General features: G+C 41.8%; 3 protein-coding genes across 6 annotated transcripts; all 3 read left to right on the forward strand.

Annotated features, from left to right (window-relative positions):
• Positions 1-298: 298 nt before the first annotated feature.
• On the forward strand, positions 299-7,875 carry poglut2 (protein O-glucosyltransferase 2). The gene is made up of 10 exons (XM_034562435.1): positions 299-791; positions 1,982-2,187; positions 2,332-2,537; positions 3,258-3,335; positions 4,961-5,133; positions 5,865-6,102; positions 6,356-6,565; positions 6,717-6,806; positions 6,976-7,080; positions 7,728-7,875. Exons 1-10 carry the CDS (start codon positions 598-600, stop codon positions 7,743-7,745), a joined length of 1,518 nt encoding a protein of 505 aa, XP_034418326.1. The 5' UTR covers positions 299-597; the 3' UTR covers positions 7,746-7,875.
• A 7,112-nt stretch (positions 7,876-14,987) lies between these two features.
• tex30 (testis expressed 30) lies at positions 14,988-16,480 on the forward strand. Of its 4 annotated transcripts, none has more exons than XM_034561776.1 (5): positions 14,988-15,033; positions 15,196-15,432; positions 15,531-15,582; positions 15,854-16,068; positions 16,232-16,480. In XM_034561776.1, the coding sequence occupies exons 1-5, from the start codon at positions 15,013-15,015 to the stop codon at positions 16,391-16,393; spliced, it is 687 nt and encodes a 228-aa protein (XP_034417667.1). In that variant the 5' UTR covers positions 14,988-15,012; the 3' UTR covers positions 16,394-16,480. The 4 variants fall into 4 exon arrangements, with proteins under 4 accessions (XP_034417667.1, XP_034417670.1, XP_034417668.1 ...); XM_034561779.1 differs by having other exon boundaries at positions 15,965-16,068; XM_034561777.1 differs by having other exon boundaries at positions 15,000-15,056.
• A 653-nt stretch (positions 16,481-17,133) lies between these two features.
• nepro (nucleolus and neural progenitor protein) lies at positions 17,134-21,460 on the forward strand. The gene is made up of 9 exons (XM_034561450.1): positions 17,134-17,238; positions 17,447-17,601; positions 17,831-17,919; positions 18,519-18,647; positions 18,809-18,886; positions 19,086-19,396; positions 19,655-19,713; positions 19,838-20,052; positions 20,607-21,460. The coding sequence occupies exons 1-9, from the start codon at positions 17,154-17,156 to the stop codon at positions 20,905-20,907; spliced, it is 1,422 nt and encodes a 473-aa protein (XP_034417341.1). The 5' UTR covers positions 17,134-17,153; the 3' UTR covers positions 20,908-21,460.
• Positions 21,461-24,018: the final 2,558 nt, after the last annotated feature.

Here is a 24,018-nt window from a genome sequence, read left to right on the forward strand (position 1 = left end):
GATTCGGTGCAATATTGTATAGCAAACCACTCCATAAAGTTCCATGCATCACAATAAATAACCGACTGCATAAACCTTTGAAAATGAAACTGCAGACACAATTCCATCCCTTTCCCTCAGCATCATCATAGACATCACACCCATGAACGGCCCATGCCTAGCATGTAGATGAGGCTTACTTCCGGACTTCTGTGCAATCAGATTCAGATCAGGAGCCCAATTGCTCGTTCGGCCAATCAAACCCAGAGTCAGCGCGGTGGCGACCAATCAGATTGCTGGACCCGCCCCGCGTTCATTCAGCAGAGAGTTCACTTCACCGTTCAGGGATCCTGGATGTAGTTAGCTCGCGGTGATCTTTGTGTCACAGAGAGCATACATGCTGTTAGCAATGCCACCTCTGAGATGTGTTGCCCCAAATGACAACGCACCGAACTAACGTTAAAACGTGAGCTAGCGTTACAGAGTTATATTCATTATCTTGATGTATTGGTACTGTTTTTTATTTGTTTTATGACAATGGCAAGTTCGGGCGGAGAACTGCTGTGTGGAGGAAAGTAGCGGCTGACGTTAACAGCGACAGTGCATTCTGGACAGGTAATGTCTCTTCGGCTACTTTCGTGGCTGCTGCTGCTCCTGGATCTGTTCAGACATGAAGTCCCGGGAGCTCAGGCAGACCCGGTGACGTTACCCAGTGCTGCAAGCAGTTTGGTTTGGGGACCCGGACTCGAAACGAACGTGGTACTTCCTGCTCGGTTCTTCTACGTGCAGGCGGCAGACAGCTCGGGGAGAAAGTAAGTGAACGCTCGGCCTGCTGATCGCAGCCAGTACGTCCTTTTTTAAAAACTTTTTTTCCTTCTTATTCTTTTTTTTTTCCAGTCTCAGCTAACTGTAAAATGGTATTGACAAAGCAATGCTCCACGTAGCATCATCCTCCTTTTGGATTACTGTACGGTGGTGTCAGTTTGAGCAAATGTATGTATTTTAGTGCCATGGAAAATAATTTCTGTGTTTGTGTCCATTTAATTTAATTACAGCAAAAACATGAGAAAGTTGTATGGCAGTTGTACATTTGTTAAACAACTCTCAAAACCACCCCAATAAGTTTTTTTTTCTTTCCACCTTTCACCAGAGTTTGTTTTTAGAAGAAAATACTTTACGGGGTCAGATTAAACTTGAAAGCCCAGTTAATTTTTCCACTGGGAAATTAATGTATTCAAATGTGAAAACCCTCACTATTCTATCCTAATTTCGACAAGGGACAAAAATAAATATTGTCTCATGTTTGGGTCAGTGTGGTTCTTTTTGAAATGTCCTGGCCTCGATACAAACATGACTGCTGAACTATAACCTTCTTCCAATTGTATTGACGTGGGACAATGTCGCTGTATTTTTCATTAGCACCTGAGGACTGCATGACTACATAGACAGGACAACGTAGTGAAAAGCTTTTTTTTCAATTGTGTTGGCATTTTAAACTAGTCAATAGTGAGAGATAGAGAGCCGATATGAAAGTATGCAGCCCAAGAGAGGAAGAGTCAGACAACCTCCAATAACCCCCTTTCATCAAAAGGCTCCCATGGGCCCAACGCGCTCACTTACTTGGTGGATGTCACTTTCACACATGCTTTGGGTGTCGAGAGGGATCAGATTCTCACTTCCATCTCTGTCTAGAGCAAAAGAAAACTACATTATTGTTGTCTGCTGGAACACGAGACACACAATAGCTTCATGCCACTATCAAGTAACAACTGATTTCCTGTTTTTAGGGCACACCTTGGAATATTTAATTACAAGATATTAAGAATTGATTTATAAGCTAGCTCAGTCTGTTCGAGACGTTTTGTACATTGCTTATTTTACTAAACTATGCTTTTTAGTAGGTGGGAAGTTGACCTGTGACTCGTGTGCGAGCGTGTTGATGTCTTTCGGCCTCTGCTCTTTCTTAACGGGAGCACATTCTCCACGTTTTTCTTCCTCCCAGTTTAACAACGTCGCCCGGTGAGAAGACCTTTGAGGTCAAGATGGTGGCCCCAGTGGAGGAGTTCACCAGAATTTGGATCCAGGTCCTGGATCGTCACGACGGCTCCTTCCTGGTTCGCTACAGAATGTACGCCACCTACACGGACCTTCACATCCACGTTCTGCTCAAGGACAAGCATGTGGCCAAGTCACCGTTCATTCTCAAAGGTGGAGCACAATCCATATTTTCTGCAAAATGTCTTTTAGGATGAGATTTGTGGGGAGGAGGTTTTTTGGGGGACTGATTTAAAAAAAGAAAAGTCAGTTGAAAGAGAAGGATCCTAATGATGCGTCTATGTTTTTCCTCTGCAGGCCCAGTCTACCATGAAGGCTGCGACTGTCCCCAGCCCAGTGGTTCTGTATGGGAGGCCCACATGCACTGTCCTCAGTCCTTCCCTCAGATAGACCGGGACCTGGCCATCTACTCGAGTGTTGACCCAGATCTTAATGCTCAAGAGATCCCACAGCGCTTTGGACAGAGACAGAGTCTCTGCCACTACACCATTAAAGACAACAGGGTACCTCACGCTTCCGAAACCCCAAACACAGAAGACACAAGCAATAAGATAAACAATGCATATCTGCCATATATTAGTCCGACTGTAACTTTAACACGCAAGTAGTTTGTCAAAAAAAAAAAAATCCCCCGTTCCTCTCTCAAATACTATCATGACTAGAGGGCAGTTTAGTAATAAAGGGTATAATTTACTTTGCCTGAAAAGTAATTAGAGGCCATGTGATAATGTAAAGTGGGCCAGGCCCAGGAGAGCCTGGAGCTATGTGACACACCTGTAAGAACAGTCTTATCTAGCAGGTGTTCAAGGGTACAATCTTCTCAAAATACCACTGTGGACGTCAGTCCAGGCTCCTGTAATGGTGATACGTCTAAAGCCCCGTGGACACCGTGCTAGCAGTACCCGGGACGTCCGGTAATCTATCGGTTGTCTGGGATTTACAATTCCTTTGCTACAATCTGTTTTGAACATTGAGCTTTCAAATCGTATTTCAATAGTTATTACATGAAAATTAACAATGGACAAATTGCATGCAACAGTTAAAACAAGTTATATGTATATAACTTTTCTAACTGTTGCACACAACTTATATAACACCTTTTATTATGCATACAAAATCACTCTTGAAGCTGGTAATGCATGGTCTTCATCAGCGGACAGAGTTTGCAGTTGAGCAAAACTCCTGTGATGTTTTATTTTATGGTGATTTGGCTTTTTTTTTAGGTCTACGTTCAAACTTTTGGAGAGCATGTCGGTTTCCGAATCTTTATGGACGCCATCCTCTTGTCACTCTCCAGAAAGGTAAGCTCTTCTTGAACCGTCTCCCTGGACAGAAAGGTAAGCTCTTCTTGAACCGTCTCCCTGGACTCGACCCTGAGACCATGAGCAATTTCCGGCCCATCTCAAATCTTCCCTTCCTGTCAAAAATACTGGAACGCGTCGTCGCTGCACAACTCAAAACCCACCTCATTTCCAACGATCTGTTCAAGCCATTTCAATCTGGTTTCCGCTCACAGCACAGCACCGAAACAGCCCTTCTCAAAGTCACCAATGACTTCCTCCTCTTCTCAGACTCTGGCCACCTCAACATTCTCCTTCTCCTGGATCTCACTGTAGCCTTCGACACCATCAACCACAACATCCTTCTCTCCCGCCTCGAATCGTCCCTCAACATCACCGGAACTGCTCTCTCCTGGCTCAAATCATATCTAACAAACAGACAATTTATCAGCATCAACAACTGCACCTCCTCCACTGCTCCTCTGTCTCAGGGCGTGCCCCAGGGTTCGGTGCTTGGTCCTCTTCTGTTCATCCTCTACCTGCTCCCTCTTGGAAACATCATACGTCATCACGGTCTCCTCTTCCACTGCTACGCTGATGATGTCCAGCTCTACATCTCCACAAAGGCCATTACCACTACTACTCACTCCACTCTGACCAACTGACATTACATCATGGATGCAAACCAACTTTCTCAAACTCAACTGTGATAAATCGGATATGATCATCATCGGCCCCAAATCTCTCACCAAAACCAGTCACAACTTCTGCCTCACCATTGACAACTCCACTCTGTCTCCCTCCCCACACGTCCGCAACCTAACCTCTGAGTCATGTTTGACAGCAACCTCTCATTTGAACATCACATCAAACAAATTACCAGAACCTCCTTCTTCCACCTAAAAAAACATTGCCCGTCTCCGCCCATCACTTTCCTCATCTGCTGCTGAAACTTTAATCCACGCCTTCATCACCTCCAGAATTGACTATTGCAATAGTATTCTTTATGGCACATCTTCCAAAATCCTAAACAAACTCCAATACATCCAGAACTCTGCTGCTCGCCTGCTCACCCACTCTCATTCCCGTGATCACATCACCCCTGTTCTCTAGAGCCTTCACTGGCTCCCCGTCCCACAACGGATCCAATGCAAAATCCTTCTCCTCACTCACAAAGCCCTCCATAATCAGGCCCCCTCCTACCTCACCGACCTGCTCCACCACCACACTCCATCCCGTCAGCTCCGCTCCTCTGATGCCAATCTCCTGTCCTGGGTGACAGAGCCTTCTCCATATCTGCCCCCTCCCTCTGGAACTCTTTCCTCATTCAAATCGCAAATCAAAACCCACCTGTTCAGAACTGCTTTTAATGTGATTGTTTTTTTGTTTTCTTTCTTATCAGGGTCCGAGCAACTTAAAAGTCCCTATTTATGTTTTATTTGTTTTACCTGTAGTTTAGCTATTCTTATTTATTTTTAGCTTTTAGGATGTTTTAATTATGTGAAGTGTCTTTGAGTATTATGAAAAGCGCTATATAAATTAAATGCATTATTATTATTATTTTAAATCTGTCTCAACACTGAAACATTTGAACAATGCTTCATCTTTTAACACGTCGTTCGTGTTTCATTTGTCGCTTGTTTCAGGTGCAGCTCCCTGATATGGAGTTCTTTGTGAACCTGGGTGACTGGCCGTTGGAGAAGAGGAAACCCACTGAGAGGATGCATCCCATCTTTTCCTGGTGTGGCTCTAACAATACCAGGGATATTGTCATGCCCACCTATGACCTGACTGAGTCTGTCCTTGAGACCATGGGAAGGTAAGGTGGTGCACCCGTAGCACAAACACCATATGCAATTTTGGATTAATCCAAAAGATATTGTAGTTGGCAATATTATTAAGTATGTGCAATAGTCTTCAGTGTGTGACCACAGTCTACCGATCATACCTGGGAACCCTTAAAGGTACAATCCACTGAAAATGTTATCTTCTGAGTATAAACTCCTTCCTGGTGGCTTTGAAAAAGTTTGTAGCTTGCTTCTGAGTGGAAGACGGGCATTATAGTCAGCTTGGACACATTACTGTCCAGTAGTCATAAAGAGGATTTACAATGTGCTTTTCTTCCCTCGGCAGATGACAGGGAGGGAGGGAGGGAGGGGGGGGGACAAGAAGGCTCGTGTACACACAGTCTGAATAATGTGGTGCCGAGATGCTCATTATTTCCTCTCCATCGCTTCATGCATTTTTGGTGTGTGTGACAGTGGAAGAAAGATTTGCGAACAAATATTTGATTTGGCGTCTAGTTTGAGCCAGCGGAGCAGCTCTCCAAATCAGGCATACGTTGACTTTTTGACCTGCAGAAATTCTCACCCCGTAATGAGTGATACTCGCTCGTATCCCCGCGTCATCTGTAGCTGCCGATCTCTGCGTGACAAAAAGTATATATTTCTGTATTGCAACAATATGCATGTCGTTATCTATATGAGTCCATAACTTTGACAGATGCTGAGATGAATAACTTGGAACACATACTGTCCATCCGATGAACAGAGTAAGTCTGGACATGATGTCAGTGCAGGCCAACACGGGGCCGCCGTGGCCGGAGAAGAACGCCACGGCCTTCTGGAGGGGCCGGGACAGTCGACAGGAACGCCTGGAGCTGGTCAAGCTCTCCAGGGCTCAGCCCGACGCGATCGACGCAGCCTTCACCAACTTCTTCTTCTTCAAACATGACGAGGGCCTCTATGGGCCGCTGGTCAAACATGTCTCTTTCTTTGACTTTTTCAAGGTAAGAGTGCTCCAGAGTTTGATTTATTCAATACACAACATGTCTTGGAGTCCTCATTACGTCATGTTTTTGGTCGTAACTGAAAGAAATGACATCACGCAATGGTAAGGAGACACCAGACGCAGTAAGACACTTGTAAGCACTTCGCAGCTTTTAGCCAATTGTTTTACGTAACCATAAGCAGTTTTTCAGAAGCTGATTTTAAAGATAGTCACTTCATTTTATTTTTTTCCTGTCCCATTTCCACCACCAGTACAAGTACCAAATAAACATAGACGGCACTGTTGCCGCATATCGACTGCCTTACCTCCTGGCTGGAGACAGTGTGGTCTTAAAGCAGGATTCTGGCTACTACGAGCATTTCTACACTGAGCTGCGGCCGTGGGAGCACTACATCCCTGTCAGGGCGGACCTCGGAGACCTGCTGGAAAAGATCCAGTGGGCTCGTGACCACGATGAAGAGGTGATGATGATGATAATGAATGTGGCCATTGCAAAAAGAAATTGGGGGTGAATGCTGTGGTGTTGTGTCATTCTACTCAGTGTAAATGTACTGGCCTTTTTAAGAATGAACATGGATAATAATAGTTGCTCTGATTGTTGCTGTCTTTCAGGCAAAGAAAATTGCACTGGCAGGTCAGCAGTTTGCTCGCAATCACCTTATGGGAAGCAGCATATTTTGTTACTACTACAAACTTTTCCAGGTAACATTTCGCCAGTTTCAGAGTCACTGATGTGACACGGTGTGTTCCCTTGGCACTGTATGCCCTTATTTATGTGATAAGATGGTTTGACATGATACAAAAAGGTGTTCTAATTGCATATTATTTTTCCCTGCCTGTCTAAATAAGTTCAATACTCTTCTTCTTACAGGAGTATGCCAAACTCCAGGTCACAGAGCCCAAGGTTCGAGAAGGCATGGAGCATGTAGAGCAGCCCAGTGACGACCTGTTTCCATGTTCCTGCCACAGGACGAGGGTAAGGGACACGTTAATGTTAGCTTGCATTAGAGGGACTTTGTTTCGGTTCACACTCGTAACCAAGACAACACCAGTAGAGTCTAGACTCACTGACGTCATTGCAGGATAAACACGGGTGTAATTAATAACGTTAATTATGTCCCTGTTCCATTTAGGTGGGCCATGGCCTAAAACTGGTCGTAATATTTAAACTTTGGCTCCCTCTGCTGTATGTAAGGTGTTACTGTAACCTGCTAAATAAATGCCAGTTGAATATAGAGATGTAGAGGAGCCCAGTGTTGACTTGTTCCCATGTTCCTGCCACAGGACGAGGGTATGGGACCGGAGTGACTTTGTCTTGGTTCACCTCACCTCACAGGATTACAGTAACGGGACTAGTCAGGCAACAGTGAAAAGAGCTGTGTGGGTGGCCAATGAATATTTGAGACCTTTAAATATAATAAAAGGAAACCATAAGCTAAGATTTCCATAAATCTTTCTATTCAACCTTTTTTTTGGGGGGGGGGGGGTACAAAGTGATTATTTAAATTTGAATGAGTAAAAGTACCCTGCCTCTTATTGGATTTTTCAAATTATATATTTTCAGTGTCTGATGGCACGCTTCTCTCCACATGTCCAGCTAACTATTCGTTTGTTTTTTTTCAGGCAAAAGATGAACTTTGATTGACCCGTGATCCAGTTACAGAGCAACCCTTCATAACTGATGTACTGCCAAATAATGTCTGTGTTAATTAATTGTATGACTGATATGAATATTGCATCTCATTTTTTAAATAAATATTTTTTTTGTATATTAAAAGGGATCCCTTTTCTATTTGTTGTATACACATGCATACAAACCCACTGCAAAAGCAAATATACACATGTCCGACAGTGTATCAGTGTACCTGTATAGCTTACAAGTGGTGTCATAGTAAAGCTGTAATGAATCCTCCCGAACAGTAGGTGTCGCATTGAGTCAGGTTCCACTCTTCGTATATCAGAGAAGAAACCTCGAAACATTAGGCTCGTTCGTTAGAGCTTCGCCTGGAATCCAGACGAGCAGGCGGCCGCTGCAGGGGGCGTGGCCAAAAAACTGCGATCAAGGCGGACAGTTTTCAGATGCCTTCAAAGAACACACAGGAAGTCACAAAAACAGTTGGAACTAGTTTAGTACTAGTTTACAGATCTAATTTTGATAACTATGGCAGAAGAAATGGCGTTTGCATTCTTGATCGCCGATGAAATTGAGGCAGAAGAGATCCCTCTACTTAGTAGTACTAACAAGAGTCGTAGTTTTCAGCAACTGGAGTTTTAGTAGTGGTTGTAGAAGTATCAGTGGTTCCAAGAAGTAGCAGCAGTAGTATCAAAAAGCTACAGCGGTCATGTGAGCCGGCATCTGCGGATACTCCGCCGCTTGAAATGTAATGCACCTCTATTCATGGTGTTAAGGTACGGAGGCTTGTACGAACCAAAAGCATGGAGATAGACCCTTATTTAAGCAATATTTTGTCCAATATGATATAACAAGTCAAAACCAACATTATTTTGGACATTATATTGAATAATAATTTAATAACATATGAAATTACACTACTGTACTGTTTTTAATTGAAAGTCAGCTCAAATTCAATGATTATATTCATAATTTCACAATATGTGTGTGAGGCTGTGTCGATAAAGCCTCTCAGCGTTGAGACATCACTGACGTCATGCCGTTGTTGAATCAGAAACTATGGAGGATAAATTGATAGTCTGGAAGTGGCCGTCATCCAGACGCAGTTCTTGGAGAAGCTGTACGTGTGCGGCTACGGATTTAATGAGCGGGTTAAAAGATCAAGTTGCGAGTTCGTACCAGGATCTCCGTGGAGGTAATCAGGCTTCCCCTTGTGTCTTAGTCGCGGTACTCTTCCGTGTGGATTATCTCTGTGGTCATTTCGAGTGGATTATTTTCTGTTCAACATTCAAGTGGATTACCTGGTGAGAGCTTTTTTCCCCTTCCCCTCGATTACAAGCGAGTTTTTGGTTTTGATGTTCAACCACCCGTGGACTAAGGGGAAAACAACACTCCATGTCACAGCACAATCTATCCCTCTAGGATATACCGTGACTTCAAGATATTGGCATAAATATTTGCATTGGCATACATATTATAAATTGCTGATCCCCAAAAATAACATTGGAAACCCTTAACAGAGGCAGACAGCCTCCAATCTACAGTCTTTCTCCACAGATGTAACTTATGCAACTGATCAGTGCTGAAAAGATTGATCAATAAGACAATCAACAGAAATACTGTTTCTTGATCATCCATTCACAAGCATGGACACTTGCTGGTTCCCTATTTGTGTCAGTGTGCTACTTCTCTGCATTATATAATTAAGTGTTATTTAGGTTCTGGACCATCGCTCAGACAATGTAAACTTCCTAAAGAAGTCAGCTCGAGGAAATTGGGATGATTTATAGACCTATGGATATATAAAAAATGTATACAAGTTATCTGCGGAACCAAAACAAAGTGCTTGTGTGACAGAGCATCACGAAACTGGTTAGGAACCAATTGGTAAATTGTGTAAGATCGAATGCATTTGTTGCTACAGCATGATGGTGTGCTTAACTCTCTTGATGGCGATTAAAACTTCCAATGGCATTTTTCCAATTACTAAAACCATGTAAGTTTTTTTTTATGGTGTATGCACACTCAAAACAAAGTACCTTTTTCAATGTAAGACCTCACCTGAAGCCTTGATGGTCCAGCTGCTGCTTCCTAAAACTGCACTACACATGCACTGATTTTCTGAGTTTCCTGAATGCATCTCAAAAGGATGCAGGTTTGCACTGTGTGGGTAGTTAGCCTGCTAACGTTACTAGCTAACCCTAACAACGACCCGGGCTTCTTGATAGCTACTTACCCTCTGAGTGGTGAACAAACTTCGGATATCTCTTTTCTTTTTTTGGTGGCATTTTCCTATCTACAAAGCACAACACAATATCAATGCTGAGACCAAACGAAATACTAATATAAGGCTTTATTATTTTCTGGCGTATTTAGTAAGTAGCTTACCGTGACTACTGTCAGTTACGATTCACGGAGTGAGTGGCCCCGTCTCCGACTCAGGAACCTCGGTGTGACACTCGACAGTCAACTCTCCCTGACTGCCAACATCACCGCAACAACACGCTCCTTCACCTTCACTGGTTACCGGTGGCCGCCCGCATGGTCCAACCTCACACCCCAGCTCGTTCACTTCGCTCGGCTTCTGCCAATCGGCTTGTAGCTCCTTCACTTCGAGCTAAACACTTAACAAAGTCACGACTGTTTGCTGTGCTGGCTCCTCATTGGTGGAACGAGCTCCACATTGACATCAGGACAGCAGAAAGTCTCTACACCTTCCGCCGGAAACTAAAAACACATCTTTTTCGACTATACCTTGAATAGGGAAGGTAGCGCCGTAGTAGCACTTAAATGTCTCTTACTGATAGCACTTTGGAGATTAACTTTATTGAAGAAATTGTACTTTCTCGATTCTTGTTTTTCTGAGTTTGTACTCATGGTTGAATGCACTTATTGTAAGTCGCTTTGGATAAAAGCGTCAGCTAAATGACATGTAATGTAATGTAATGTTTCTGACTCTTCAGCCATGCACTTGCATGCCCGTCATTTATTTATCATACATCTGCCCATCATCAACAACAAGTAGATGTGCAACAACGTAAAGCACATAATAACGCTCCATATGCTGTGTGATTAATTACAACGAGAGCATTATTTTAATCTACAATATTGCACAATAATAAAGTATATTTCATTTACCATCCCGTTTGGCTTTACAGCTCATAGCTTTACTGAATAGCAACAGATCACTGACAAAATAAAATAATAACTACTATGAATCAGATACAAATATATATTTGACAAATGTGGGGAAATAATTAATACTTCTCTCTTTCTGTATTGCTCAATCGCACGCAAGCACGTACGTCAATGCCATGGAAACCGGACCGAGGTATTAAAGGGCCGCGGACGTTCTGATTCGTCTCTTTGCACTTTGGACTTTGACATGAGCGGAACCCTCCGGAGAAACCTGTGAAGGAAAACTCTTTGAGTTTTGAACTGCTTGAGACTTTTTGCTGGAAACGAAACTTGTTGGCGAACAGAACTACGAGATCACAACTATCGAGAGCATCAGAGACTCTGAAAAAGGCCTTCCGACGACTCAAGACCGAGAACGAGCCCCTGCTGAAGGGACCGGTCTGTGAGTTGGACCGTTACTGTGCAGGTAAGACCATTTTTATGTTTAATTTATCATTTTTATTATTAATCTATCCCCTTAAATCCTTAAACGTGTTCTCAGTTTAGAAATCAGTGAAACCTTTTGAGTTTTAAGGTAAGAATTCACAGAATGTCGTCAGGCAATTTGGGGGGAAATATATTTTGTGAAAAGTGGCACTCAGTCCATGATTTCTCCTGTAAAATGATATCTGAGCGGCAGAATGTCTTTAAAATTGCGGGAGATGTGTTCACAATTAGTGTAGAGGTTCAAAAACACAGACTGACAGTGACTGACTGAAAGGGACAAAGACAGACTGATTGAGACAGACACTGATTGACTGACAGTGACGGACTGACGAACAGTGACTAACTGACTAAGACAGAGCCTGACTGACTGAGACAGTGACTGACTGAGACAGAGACTATTAAAAAAGAGAAAGACTGACAGACAGTGGCTGGCAGAAACTGACAGATTGAGACACTGATTGACAGTGACTGACTGAGACAGAGACAGTGGCTGACTGACTGACGGAGACAGCCTGACTGACTGACACTGACTGAGACAGTGACTGACGAACAGTGACTGACTGACTGAGACAGAGCCTGACTGGCTGGCCGAGACTGACTGAGACAGAGAAAGTAAATGACTGATAGAGACTGACTGCAACAGAGACAGTGGCTGACTGAGATTGACTCACAGAGACTGGCTGACAGAAACTGACTCACAGAGACTGACTGTCAGTGACTAACTGAAAGAGACAAAGATGGACTGACTGAGACGGACACTGGCTGACAGTGACTGGGTGACAGGAACTGACTGACACAGACAGAGACAGTGGCTAACTGAAACTTAGACAGAGACAGTGTTTGACTGACTGACAGACACTGACTGAATGAAGTAGTGACTGACTGAGAAAGAGATACTGGCTGACTGACTGAGACAGAGGCTGACTCACAGAGACAGTGACTGACGAACAATGACTAACTGACTTAGACAGAGCCTGACTGACTGAGACAGAGACTGACTTACAGACACTGGCTGACAGAGACTGGGTGACAGAAACTGACAGACTGAGACAGTGGTTGACTGACTGACGGAGACAGCCTGACTGACTGACTGAAACAGTGACTGGCTGACTGAGTAAGAGACACTGATTGACAGTGACTGACTGAGATAGAGACTAACTGACTGAGACAGAGACTGACTAACCAAGACAGTGACTGACGAACAATGACTAACTGACTTAGACAAAGCCTGACTGACTGAGACAGAGACTGACTTACAGGCACTGGCTGACAGAGACTGGGTGACAGAAACTGACAGACTGAGACAGAGACAGTGGCTGACTGACTAACTGAGACAGTGACTGACTGAGACAGAGACCGACTCACAGAAACTGGCTTACGGAGACTGACTGCGACACTGATTGATTGGCTGAGACAGAGACAGTGGATGAATGAAACTGAGATAGACACAGTGGCTGACTGACAGTGACTGACTGAGACAGACTTACTGACTGACTGAGAAATAGACTGACAGAACCTGACCGACTGACAGAGACGGTGACAAACTGACTGATTGTCTAACTAACTGACAGAGACTGACTATGTCACTGAGAAGGAGACTGACTGACTGTAAGAGTGACTGACTGACTGAGACAGAGTCTTACTGGGACATAGACTAACAGAGACGGACTGACAGTGACTAACTGCAAGAGACAAAGACTGACTGACTGGGACAGAGACTGACAAACAGAGACTGATCGACTTTTGCCCAGGCTCAAAAACCGTACAGTAAAATGTCATGTATATAACCATGGACATAGCAGAGGTCCTCCTGAACAACAATCCAATGTCATTTTCCTATACACTTTTAAGGATCTGCTTTAAAAAAAAAAATCAAATATTATAATATTATGAATACCATTATTTCATTATTTCTTTCTAACTTTGATTTTCTCAAAAACCGTACAGTAAAATCTCATAACCATGGACATAGCAGAGGTTCGTCTGAATAACAATCCAGTGTCTTTTTTATAAACACTTTTAAGGATCTGCTTTATGAAAAAAAGAATATTGGGGAATTATGAACATCATTATTTCTTGTTACCTAACGTAGACTTTGATTTTTTCAAAAACTGTACACAAATAGAATATAACCTTTTAAAGATATGCTTTAATAACAGTTCAAATATTGTGAAATTACAAATATCATTTTTTCATTTGAGCCACTTTTGCCTTTAATTTTCACAAAAACTGTACAGTAAAATCTCAATAGAGAATATGCATGAACATAGCAGGGGACCTCACAAACAACAATCCAGTGGAAATAGAATATAACCTTTTAAGGATCTGCTTTAACAGTTATATTGTGACATTATTAATATAATCATTGAATTTGAGCTGACTTTCAATAAAAAAACAGTACTATAGTGTAACTTCACATATTATTATAATATTATTTCTTATAGTGTCCAAAATAATGTTGTTTCTGATTTGGAGAGATTATTGCTGAGAAATGGGTCCCTCATCTTGCTTTTTGGGCTGTACAAGCCTCGTACCGTAATATGAATGAAGGTGCATTACATTTCAAGCAGCGGCTCACATGACCGAGTAAAAAACTGAATCATACAGTGTCAGTAATAGTTGAAGATTGTGTCAACATTTAAAAGTTGAAATGTGTCTGGAGATAAAGTTCACTTCACAGCATTCCAACAAATATATTTAACAGAACTAAGCATCTTAACGGGCATATTAAATAAGGTTTGGGATATATAATATGTAATCTCACAAATGGACGAAATGCATTTTCAATCTGTTGAGGTCACACAAATGGGATTTTCGAAAATAAAATAAATCTACTTTTCACAGTGGTCTAAATTTTGATAGCTTTTTATTTATTTAACTATGTTATTTTTGGGATTGAGGACAAAAGATTGGCCATATTGTAGTTGTTGGATGTCATATTTATTTACACATTTATATAAATACATATATGTGAAGATGGTTGTCATTTCTCTATAAATGATTTATTTACAGATGCTAAATAAATAACCTTATACATTATTATTAGTATTAGTATTATTAACACCCACATATTTGCACTACATGACACAAATAGCGAACAATCGAATGTTAAGTATTACAACTACAAATAAAATATGGATTTTCTACAACAGTCAGATCGCTCTCAGATCTAAGAGCCAATCAGCTCTCTGGTGTGGCGACAGCCAGGCGTTTCCCATCATGCACTGGGCCACGCAGTTGATTGAGAGCTCCTGCGGCTCCTGGCTCTAAAATCGACGGCCGCCTCGCTCTCGTGAGAGTATCGTTGACCACGTGAGCATGACGTCAGAGCTAAGTCCGGAGCAAGTCGGACACAAATCTAACCAGCATGCATTGCGCGCCGATCGCTTCTGCGCAGAACTGGCTCATCTCGAACGAGCCTAATCTTGTAATGGACAAGTAGGGTTAAAAGAGATGTCACGCGTTATATAATTTGTGGGGGTACAACACGTGCGCAGTGAGTGGTGTGCATGCGCCGAAAGGCTAACTAATTTGGCTACTGTCCCTTTTATTTCTAACTCAGTCTACAGTAACCATTCAACGTCGCAGCTGCAGTGACACTGCACATGTGCCCCCCCCCCCCCCCCCCCTCCGTGTCCCATCTTTCACTCGATGGCCGAGTTTTACGTGGAGGTAAATATCAAACATCAGCATGAGTAAGTTATGTCCGTAAACAGGTAGAACACCCTATTTTAAGCTGTTGCTTTTTAAGCTTGTCTAGACTTTCTTATGCGTTACAGTGCATTTCGTTGGGAAACTAGAAGTAGTGCTCACTGACTTCTCACCGGCTTTCAGGACACCGTGAAAGTGCCCTTCGGGACAAAGTCTCTGGATGCGGCCATGTGTCTCCCTGCTGTTGCAACAGATGTGCATACGGCCGTCATTCTCACACATGGGGCGGGTGGAGACATGAACTTTAAACATCTGGTTTCTCTGGCTCACGCCTTGGCTTCAAATGGCTTCCTTTGTTTCCGTTTCACATGTAAAGGTTTACACTTGGGTTATAAAGTCAAGGCGTACCGTGCTGTGTGGGTAAGCGTTTCAGTCCATACAACAATCCTGTGCAACTATTAATGGATTCAGAATCAGCAGGAAGCTGTGACACACTTATGTTTCCCCCCACCCACTAGGACTTCTTAAAATCTCTGCAGAGGTTTACCATTAAGCACATATTCGTTGGAGGTAAGCAACACTTACTTTGAATTACAATAAATAGACACAATTAAGCATGTGCCATGTATTTAAGTACAGTTTAATTTCTGAGGTGTTAAATGGAGATAAATAGACGGATCAATAAAAGTTCTTATCGGTCATATTCTGAAATGCACATTGTATTATGTATGCAATTATAATTTCCAGTATTGGTTCATCTGCCCCCAAACATTTCCGGGCCTTGCCAAATGTGTGCATTGCTAAAAAAAAAAAAAAAAAAAGTTCTGTGACCCATCCACAGGAAGGTCAATGGGATGTCGTGCTGCTGCAGCTTTAGCCAGGCAGCTGAGTGATGAATCCGAGGATGCAGTGCAGGGTGTCATCTGCCTGTCTTTCCCCCTGCATCCTCCAGCACAGACGGATGCCCATCTGCAACGAAGTGAGGATCTCAGGGGGCTACCGGAACACCTGCCTGTGCTGTGTGTGTCAGGCACTGAGGACAACATGTGTGACAGGGTGAGGATGGTTGGGGGGGCTTTTTTATTATACAGTTGTAGGATTTTCAATTTGTATTTACATGTGTGTTTAAGCATTAAGTTACTTGTATTTATTAATCATTCCATTGTTTTGCATATTGATATATATTTTTTTCTTCTTATTTTTGTTTTTGCTTGCTCAGGTTCTTTTTGAAAGGATGATAAAAGAAATGAAAGCTGAGGTTGAGGTTTTCTGGCTGAAAGGAGGCAGCCATGGACTGACAGTGAAGGGAAGGTTCGAGGATTCTGTGCTGGATGAAGTAAATTTACAAGTCATCACCTGGATCAGTAAACTGAGTGCATAGATACATTTAGTTATTAATTATGTTTTATGTTTTGTTATGTTCTTTCTAACAGTTAAATAAAGGATTTGTATTTTTGCACAATGTTGACGAATTGTTTTGTCTTTTTTTATCAGACATTCTTGAAATCTAATTGGAGAAATAATAATCATCCCAAATTATTTGTTAAACTTTCTTTTTGTTATTTATTTCATATAATAAAATACATTTTACATTTTCAAGATTACTAGCAAATCCACTTCCAGAGGTGGGCCCTTAATTTCTGTCTCTAAAGACATTTTACAATACATGTACACAAGGGAAGACGTAATAAAGAGAAGAACATATATTTGTGTAAAGCTAGGGAGAGATAAAGATCTATTAAACAGAGAGTATTAGACTTAATGAATTTAATATTTGAACATATTGCTCAAAATTAATAATGCAGGGTTTCTTGAATTTACATACATTACAAATTATAATAACATTTCATTAATTGTGTACACATGTGTTTTCCTGAGTCATATTTTGTAGGACACCAAAAACACATTCCTTTAACGCATCAATATTCTTATTAATAAAAGCACGTAGTTTTTACTAGAACATTTTGCAATGCCAATAAATGCACACCAGTTTCTCCAAAAGACCATTACTACTAATATCCGACCTGCAAATTATCCTCAACGTGTTCTCTGTGCCTTTAAGACAAACTCTGACGTTTACATCTAGACGAATACAATTGGCTGTCTGACTTCCGTATTGTTTTGGTGGGTGGGGGGGAAGCATGGCAGGAGAACCGTGGAACAGGGTAAACATTGCGTTTCCCGGTGCCGTGTCTAGTGTCCGTGTCCGTTTCTGTTCAACTACAGGTACGAGTCATTGTTCTGATGCTAAGTAATTCAAAATGCACATGATACGCGGTGTCTGCCGCAAAACTCTGCGCCGAAGACACTCTGAATGTGCCGCTTGCAACCCACGTGTTGGGGCATGGGTCCACGCAGTAATGCAGTAATGATGAGGAGTTGTACTTTATCGTTGGATGAACTGTAACGTGTGAGTGTCGTCACTGTTATGCAGATGTACGCGTTAAAGACCTGTTGGTGGAAAATGAGATGGTGCTTAAGCTTTTTCGAAGTGAAATTCTTCAAACGGAAGTACGACTTCTCTACGAGCTGCTGTACGTCCTGAACAACAGCTCCAGAGGCAACAAGACGTTCAAAGGCGTAAAGCAGGTGAGGGCTGTGGATCCATCCTCCACATCTGGCCACGACATGTTATGATGTATAGTTTGTTTTTTATTTATTTTGAATGAAAAGTGCTTTACAAATAAAATGCATTATTATGGTGATGGGGACACACGCCAGTCATGCAAGGATGCATTGTCTTAAACATGACAAAGCTAAAAAACTAACTGATGTACCTTTTTATTAATGTCACATATTGCGCCCTCATCTCTTACAGGTTGAACAATGCATAAACAGGCTGAAGAGCATGAAGCTTGATGTGGCTCTCCAGGAGCTGACCGACCTGTGTCCCAACAGAATTCAAAGGTGCATGGAAAGCTTCTTTGTCTCAAATGTGATTTGCTGTTTTTGATCATTCTTTATGAACATAGAGGCCATCAAACACAGTCTTTGCTGTATGTGAAAGCTTAATTAATTAATTAATGATTCATTGCAATAAACTATAAACAAACACTGAAGGCACTGGAGCTTCATCAGCCTATTGCAGACCAATAATTGCGACATTTCTATGCTGTAGGTTTTGTGTGCAATAATAAATTGAACAGCGTTTGGAATAAAAAAAATATGTTAATATGTAATGACTTGCAACTTTATATGACTCAGCATGTGCTTTTTTGAAATTTATTTTTACTTTTTCCAAGTTAAGAGTAACATTGACTAAGTGACATCCTTCAGTGGCAATAACAATCTCATAGGGAAACCTGTTTCTAACCGGTGAAAGCACTGACAATAAGTCATATGGTGGCGTTTGACTCCTTACTCCATGATGGAAGATCAGTTAAACCATGTTAGTTTGCAGCTTCACATTCTTTGATGCCCACATTACAGCAGTGACTCATGTCGTTGAGTGTGGGAGGCTGTAATTATCACTGTAATAACCTGTGTGTGTGTGTGTGTGTGTTTAGGGAACTGAGCTTCAAGGCTGGGGAGTGTGATGTCCCCAGTCAACCCATGCTGGAGTGGCTATGTCTCAAAGTGCTGGGAGCCGGCCAGCTGATGAGCTGCACATTGAGTCGTTGCAGCAGAGCTTTCGCGTATCCTTTTCAAAAGTGGTTCTGTTCAGAAACATGAAGAGTAATCTGACACAAATATCTTTATTTTAATTTTCTTTGCAGCTGTAAATCTCTTTGTCTGAATTACGTTTGACAGTCTTTGCTTTCTTGATGGGTTTGTCCTTAAGAGATATACGCATCAGACTCTCAAAGCAGCAGCTGAAATGGGAGGAGTTTGTCATCTTGAACATGGTGATAACCAGCATGCTCAGTCGTCTCTGGTGAGTGCGCTCTTTCTCATTGTCGCATCTAAAAAGACTGAGAAATGCAAAACGATGCAGAATTATACTGCACAAGACAGCGTTGCATGTTGGTGGCTCCACATTCCAATAAGATTTTAGAAAACAAAAAAACATCTGTAATTGAAATCTTTGACTGCCTTCCTTAAAACCTACATCTCCCGTCCTTGTGCTTCATCAGGGTGATTTTCCGCGGTATCCTGGTCAGCCTGTCCACTCTGTACCAGCAGCTCCTGGAGCTCATCAGAGAAGTAGCCAACGCCCAGCCCATGCCCTCCCTCAAAGACTTCTCCCTGCCAGCAGAGATGGCTCAGTTTCTGGGTCCTTCTGATGCATTTTTACTGACCAAAAAGCCAGCACATGATCACCATGCTAAATACTTCAAGGAGCAGCAGAAGCAAAAGCAGAGGGGGCAGAAATCTTCTGTTAAAGTCAAGAACCAGGGAAAGATGATGAAGGTCAACGAAGATCTGGGTGTTTCTATTGAAAGAGGTGTGGAGCTTTTACATTGTTCTGTATCCTGTGTGACTCATTAGGTGCAGGCCAGTAAGATTACACAACAACATAACCAGTCTGTGGTCTAGGTGCTGGCTGATAAAGTAAACATCAATGTAGCCGTGTGTGATTTGCACCACAGAAATTAGCAAAGCTGTATTTCATTCACTCAGTGAGGCATTTTCTCATGGTCTCATTTGTCCTGCAGAGGGAACAATGTTACAACAGTATTGACATTACTGTGATTCTTTTCAGGTGTAGGTCTTGACACTGACATGAAGCCCTTTCTTAAGGTTTTCAGGGACTTAACTGAGGTATGTTGGAGAACCAAATGAGATGTGTATATGTGTGAAAAATGATATTTTTGTATATATACACAAAAAATATCATTTTTACCTAATCCTCCCATCTAATGATTACATCATTTTGTTACCCAAGGGCAAATCCTTCCCACAGAAAAGACGGAAGGCTGACAAGAACCAAAAGTTCAAGAAACGAGTGAGAGCGGTGACTACTTTCACAGACATGGCGACCCTTCTGGAAGAAATGATTCCGTGGTGTGAATCCCAGAAGATGGAAAAGGAAAAACGTCTTTTAACCTTCTTGCTTTTAAAGTGCCAAAGGATGAAATGCCTAGAGGCAGCGGGTTACAAGTAAGAGCAACACTGCAAAATATTGGTCAGTGGTCACTTTATTAGGTATGCAATCTAATGCAATTCAATCATTGTTATAGTTTCTTTTGTCCTTAATTACCAAAATGAGGGGGCAGAATATTAAAACCCATCTATCTATCCATCCATCCATTATCATCTACTTAATCCGGGGTCGGGTTGTGGTGACCCAGGCTTCCCTCTCACCCACAACACTTTCTAGCTCATTCTGGGGGATCCTGAGGCGAGATGCCAGGGGTCTCCTCCCAGTTGGACGTGAATATTAATACCCCTCTCACTATAATGTAGTTCAGGACAACACCACCAAATATTACACAGGCTATAATGTAAAATTATTATTATTATTAACAGCCACATAAATGAACACCTTTTGGCAGAACAGTTGTGTTTGATTGCATTATACTGTCCAGATGTACCTTTTTATAAAGTAGCTACTATGTGTTGAGGAAAAAGTACATACAGTACTTAAGTATTCTTTGACATGGGTTCTCTAAATACTGATTTCTCCTATTTCCGTAATTGGTCATCATCCCCAGCGTCCAGAGGAGGTTGCGGACCTTAAGACGGGAAGCCTGCTGGGCTTCATCTCCTCAAGGGTCAGTGACAAGAGCCCGTCGATCTTCTGCTGCAGAAAGGGGACATGCTCGCCTGAGAACTCGTTTTCAGTCACTCAGGAGTCGATTTACATCCTCAAAGTACTCAACTCTGAGAACTGTTGTGAAAAAGGAACAGCTGAAAGGACAAAGGAAGAAGAGTAAATGTGAGACGACATCTCAGACCACCAGCTGTGACAGCCATGATGACATCGATGATATATTTGCCTCTGTAGGTTTTTGACGCTTTGGAACAGACGCATCCAAGGAAACAAATGACATAGCTCAGTATATGACACTGTTTTGTTTTGAAAGGGAAAATGGAATTTGATGATTGGACATTGTATGAAATGCTAAATAAACAGCAACAGTCATTTTATCACAGAAAGTAACTAGAAGGGATTTTTAAAATGTAATTTAATTTTGTTTAATACTATGTAAAAAAAAGAAAAGTAGATTCAAGAGGGAGTGAATAATAAGGCATTCAAACATTTCAAATGGAGAAACATCAGAGCAGGCAAATCATAAAGAACATCTGCTCCCTGGGATAGTTTTTTTTGTCTCAGATAAACCTTCATCGCAGTCATTTAAATGGAAATGTTTTGAGGCATGTCTTCTTCAACAAATGTGAACACAATTAATCAAAGGATGCGCTTCAAATCCTTTGACTGTAAAAATCACATATGCAAGAAAATAGATTTTCCATATTCTATAAGCTGTGCAAAAAAGTAGTTTTCCCCTCGTTGTCACATTTACACAATGATGCCAATAAAAATGCTAATCTTCCACACTGTTAACTATTGCACAATTAATCCACATTTGTGAGGCTCACAGTGCAAAAGGAACTGGATCAAAGAGACTGTTTTTAGAAAACCGAGGGCCTTACCTGAATCGTTATTTAACCCATTTACAGATGTATCCATTGGCTTGTTCCTGAGCTCTGAAGCCACAGTGTATTGGTACTAAACACCAAATGAAGCTTTAGTCCCTTTCAGGCGCTCACTCCTCGGCTGGCTACAGCATGCATACGGTGAACAGTACTAGAGCTATTAAGTGCACATCTTGTTCCACCCTATAAAGCCAGCACTGCAGTATAATAACATACATGTCTTATGCCCAATGCAATACAAATCAGTTTTAACGAACCATGCATTACTACCCATGCTTATTTTAGGCAGTGAAAGCCTTGTGGTATTTCTGGCTCCACCTGGTGGAGTTGATAAACAAATGCATTCAGTGATTAGTTCCAGACTGTTGATTGTTTTCAGAGAATATGAGAATAAGACAGCGCGAGAAAGCATATGCATCCATCTTCTCCTTTGAATTGAACGTGTGCTAAAAACTGTGAGTTCTGATAGGAACAGAGAACACAGTGGCAGTAGTACGTTTTAGCAGGGTGGCCCTATCCTCTCCAGGCTCTATACTTTGAAGTCAAGTATAAGAACGGTGCAGGTGCCACCACATCCAAAACGGGCAGGTGTCTGGCAGTCCATAGCAACTGAGTGTTCAGGAGTGGAGGCGTTGCACCAAATTAGAAGCTAAAGGGTTAGTTTTGCTGCAGCCTGTGTTTTTCCTGCCCACCGTCTTGTCATCCTCTGCCAAAAAAGACAGTCCTCCCATCTGCGCAAATACAACGGTGCAATTTTCTTCCCCTTCACCGAGCACCGACTGCGATGAGTTATGGTCTCGCATCAGCCCGCCAGCTCTATTTGTCCATATGAGTCTGCAGATTCCTGATTCCTGTGCTTTCTGGGTTTCATCTAAACCAATTAGTCAAGGTCAACTTTTGTACTCTTCAGAGGAAAAGCCTTGAATATCTGCTTTATGTATTAATAGGCACATAGGAAGGTTTGAAGGAGTGACTGCAGAGTATCCCAATGTGTGCTCTATTGAACTACCAACATTTGGCAGCTATTGTCTCCCAACAAAAAGTGAAAATAATTAATTATTCTTTCCGATATGATGTAAAAAGCACCCTTATATAAATGAGTCTTAAAAAAACCATACAGCAGAGATGTGTGCCTTGTTGAAGATTTACAAAATGTAATACTGAAGATGATATTATTTTCACCCAATGCAAAAAGTCTGACTTGAAGTGCAGTAGCAGCAATTGAGAGATGTGTCAGTGGTGCATTCTTTAACGACTGTACCTAATGTCACCAACATCTACATAGAGTTTGGGTATGTTTAACTCTGATCGGACTGCAGGCTGTTGAGGTGACTAAGAAGTGTTTACAACTACTGACCTTACCTCAGACAGTGGTAAACTGATGCATAGGGAGAGGCCACCACGTGTTGCCAGTAAGCAATTACTGTCCATAATTACAACAAACATCTATACTAGGAAATAATCAGATGTACAGGTAATACAAACCAGACCCTGTTACAGAATTGGTTGGCCAATTTCTGCAATAGCTTCATGTCATCAATAGTTTATGATTTCCTTCAGTACACCCTTAGAGCCTGCATCATTATCTGGTTGGGGCAGCAAGTCGTCATAGACTGTGGGGCACCCTGTCTGTCTACTGTCAGCCAAGAGGTGTTTAATAGCCAATCATTGTAAAGAGATGGTTGGCCAGGTTCAGTGCCGGAATTTGGCATATTTTTGTTGAAATGTATGGTTCCCCAGGGGTTCTGTGAAAGCATCAGTTATGGCCTGTGGGCACAGTATGACCTAAAACAGGAGAAAGTGCCCAAGTGGTTCAAGTCTCATCTTATACTGTACGTATGGTTTGACATTAAGGAATTCTCAACATTTATACTCCGAGGTATACAAAATCAATCGCTATCAATCATTATCTCCACAGAGACAACACATTAAAAGTAGAGCGCAATAGAGACCAACCTAGTGCCTCAAGCTCTTTAGTGCATTTCATTACTCAACCTGGTCTCCAATATATCAATGATAAAGTATAAGGGTGTACCACGGCCATGAATAAAGTATGAAAACTACTACAGGAAACATGTAAGCTCAAATGTATCATTAAGGCCAAAGGGGTACAGTGAATATAAATGATGCAGCCAATCGCCCTACAATATTAAAGTAAAGTATCCCTTTAGTAAAGTGTACTCTTTACTATAGGGGCTTTCAATACTATGCAATAGTATGATTATGTCTAGAAATATGAACCTTAAATAGCAGATTTTTATCTAATTCTCAGAAATATATCATTAAGTGAAGTCTAAAAGACTACGTGTATTGATTAAATGAATTGTCATGAGTGTTGCTACTGTTTTGTGTCCAATAATATGTGAGAAAAACCTTTAGAGCATAAAGTGCCCCTTCATCAGTGCCATATACTTAGGTCTGAGACCTGAAACATACTGTATGTGCTCCATTTAAAAAAAAATATTG

The sequence above is a fragment of the Cyclopterus lumpus genome, chromosome 21, assembly GCF_009769545.1.
Source record: "Cyclopterus lumpus isolate fCycLum1 chromosome 21, fCycLum1.pri, whole genome shotgun sequence".
Classification (NCBI taxonomy): Eukaryota; Metazoa; Chordata; class Actinopteri; order Perciformes; family Cyclopteridae; genus Cyclopterus; species Cyclopterus lumpus.

Coding starts and splice junctions, on each gene's coding strand:
- tex30 (XM_034561776.1), top strand. CDS start 15,013: ATGGCCGAGTTTTACGTGGAG. Junction 15,433..15,530: donor AGGCGTACCGTGCTGTGTGG/GTAAGCGTTTCA, acceptor CCCACCCACTAG/GACTTCTTAAAATCTCTGCA. Junction 15,583..15,853: donor TAAGCACATATTCGTTGGAG/GTAAGCAACACT, acceptor ACCCATCCACAG/GAAGGTCAATGGGATGTCGT.
- poglut2 (XM_034562435.1), top strand. CDS start 598: ATGTCTCTTCGGCTACTTTCGTGGCTGCTGCTGCTCCTGGATCTGTTC. Junction 6,103..6,355: donor CTTTCTTTGACTTTTTCAAG/GTAAGAGTGCTC, acceptor TTCCACCACCAG/TACAAGTACCAAATAAACAT. Junction 6,566..6,716: donor CTCGTGACCACGATGAAGAG/GTGATGATGATG, acceptor GCTGTCTTTCAG/GCAAAGAAAATTGCACTGGC.
- nepro (XM_034561450.1), top strand. CDS start 17,154: ATGGCAGGAGAACCGTGGAACAGGGTAAACATTGCGTTTCCCGGTGCC. Junction 17,239..17,446: donor CCGTTTCTGTTCAACTACAG/GTACGAGTCATT, acceptor ACTGTTATGCAG/ATGTACGCGTTAAAGACCTG. Junction 19,714..19,837: donor TTTTCAGGGACTTAACTGAG/GTATGTTGGAGA, acceptor TTGTTACCCAAG/GGCAAATCCTTCCCACAGAA.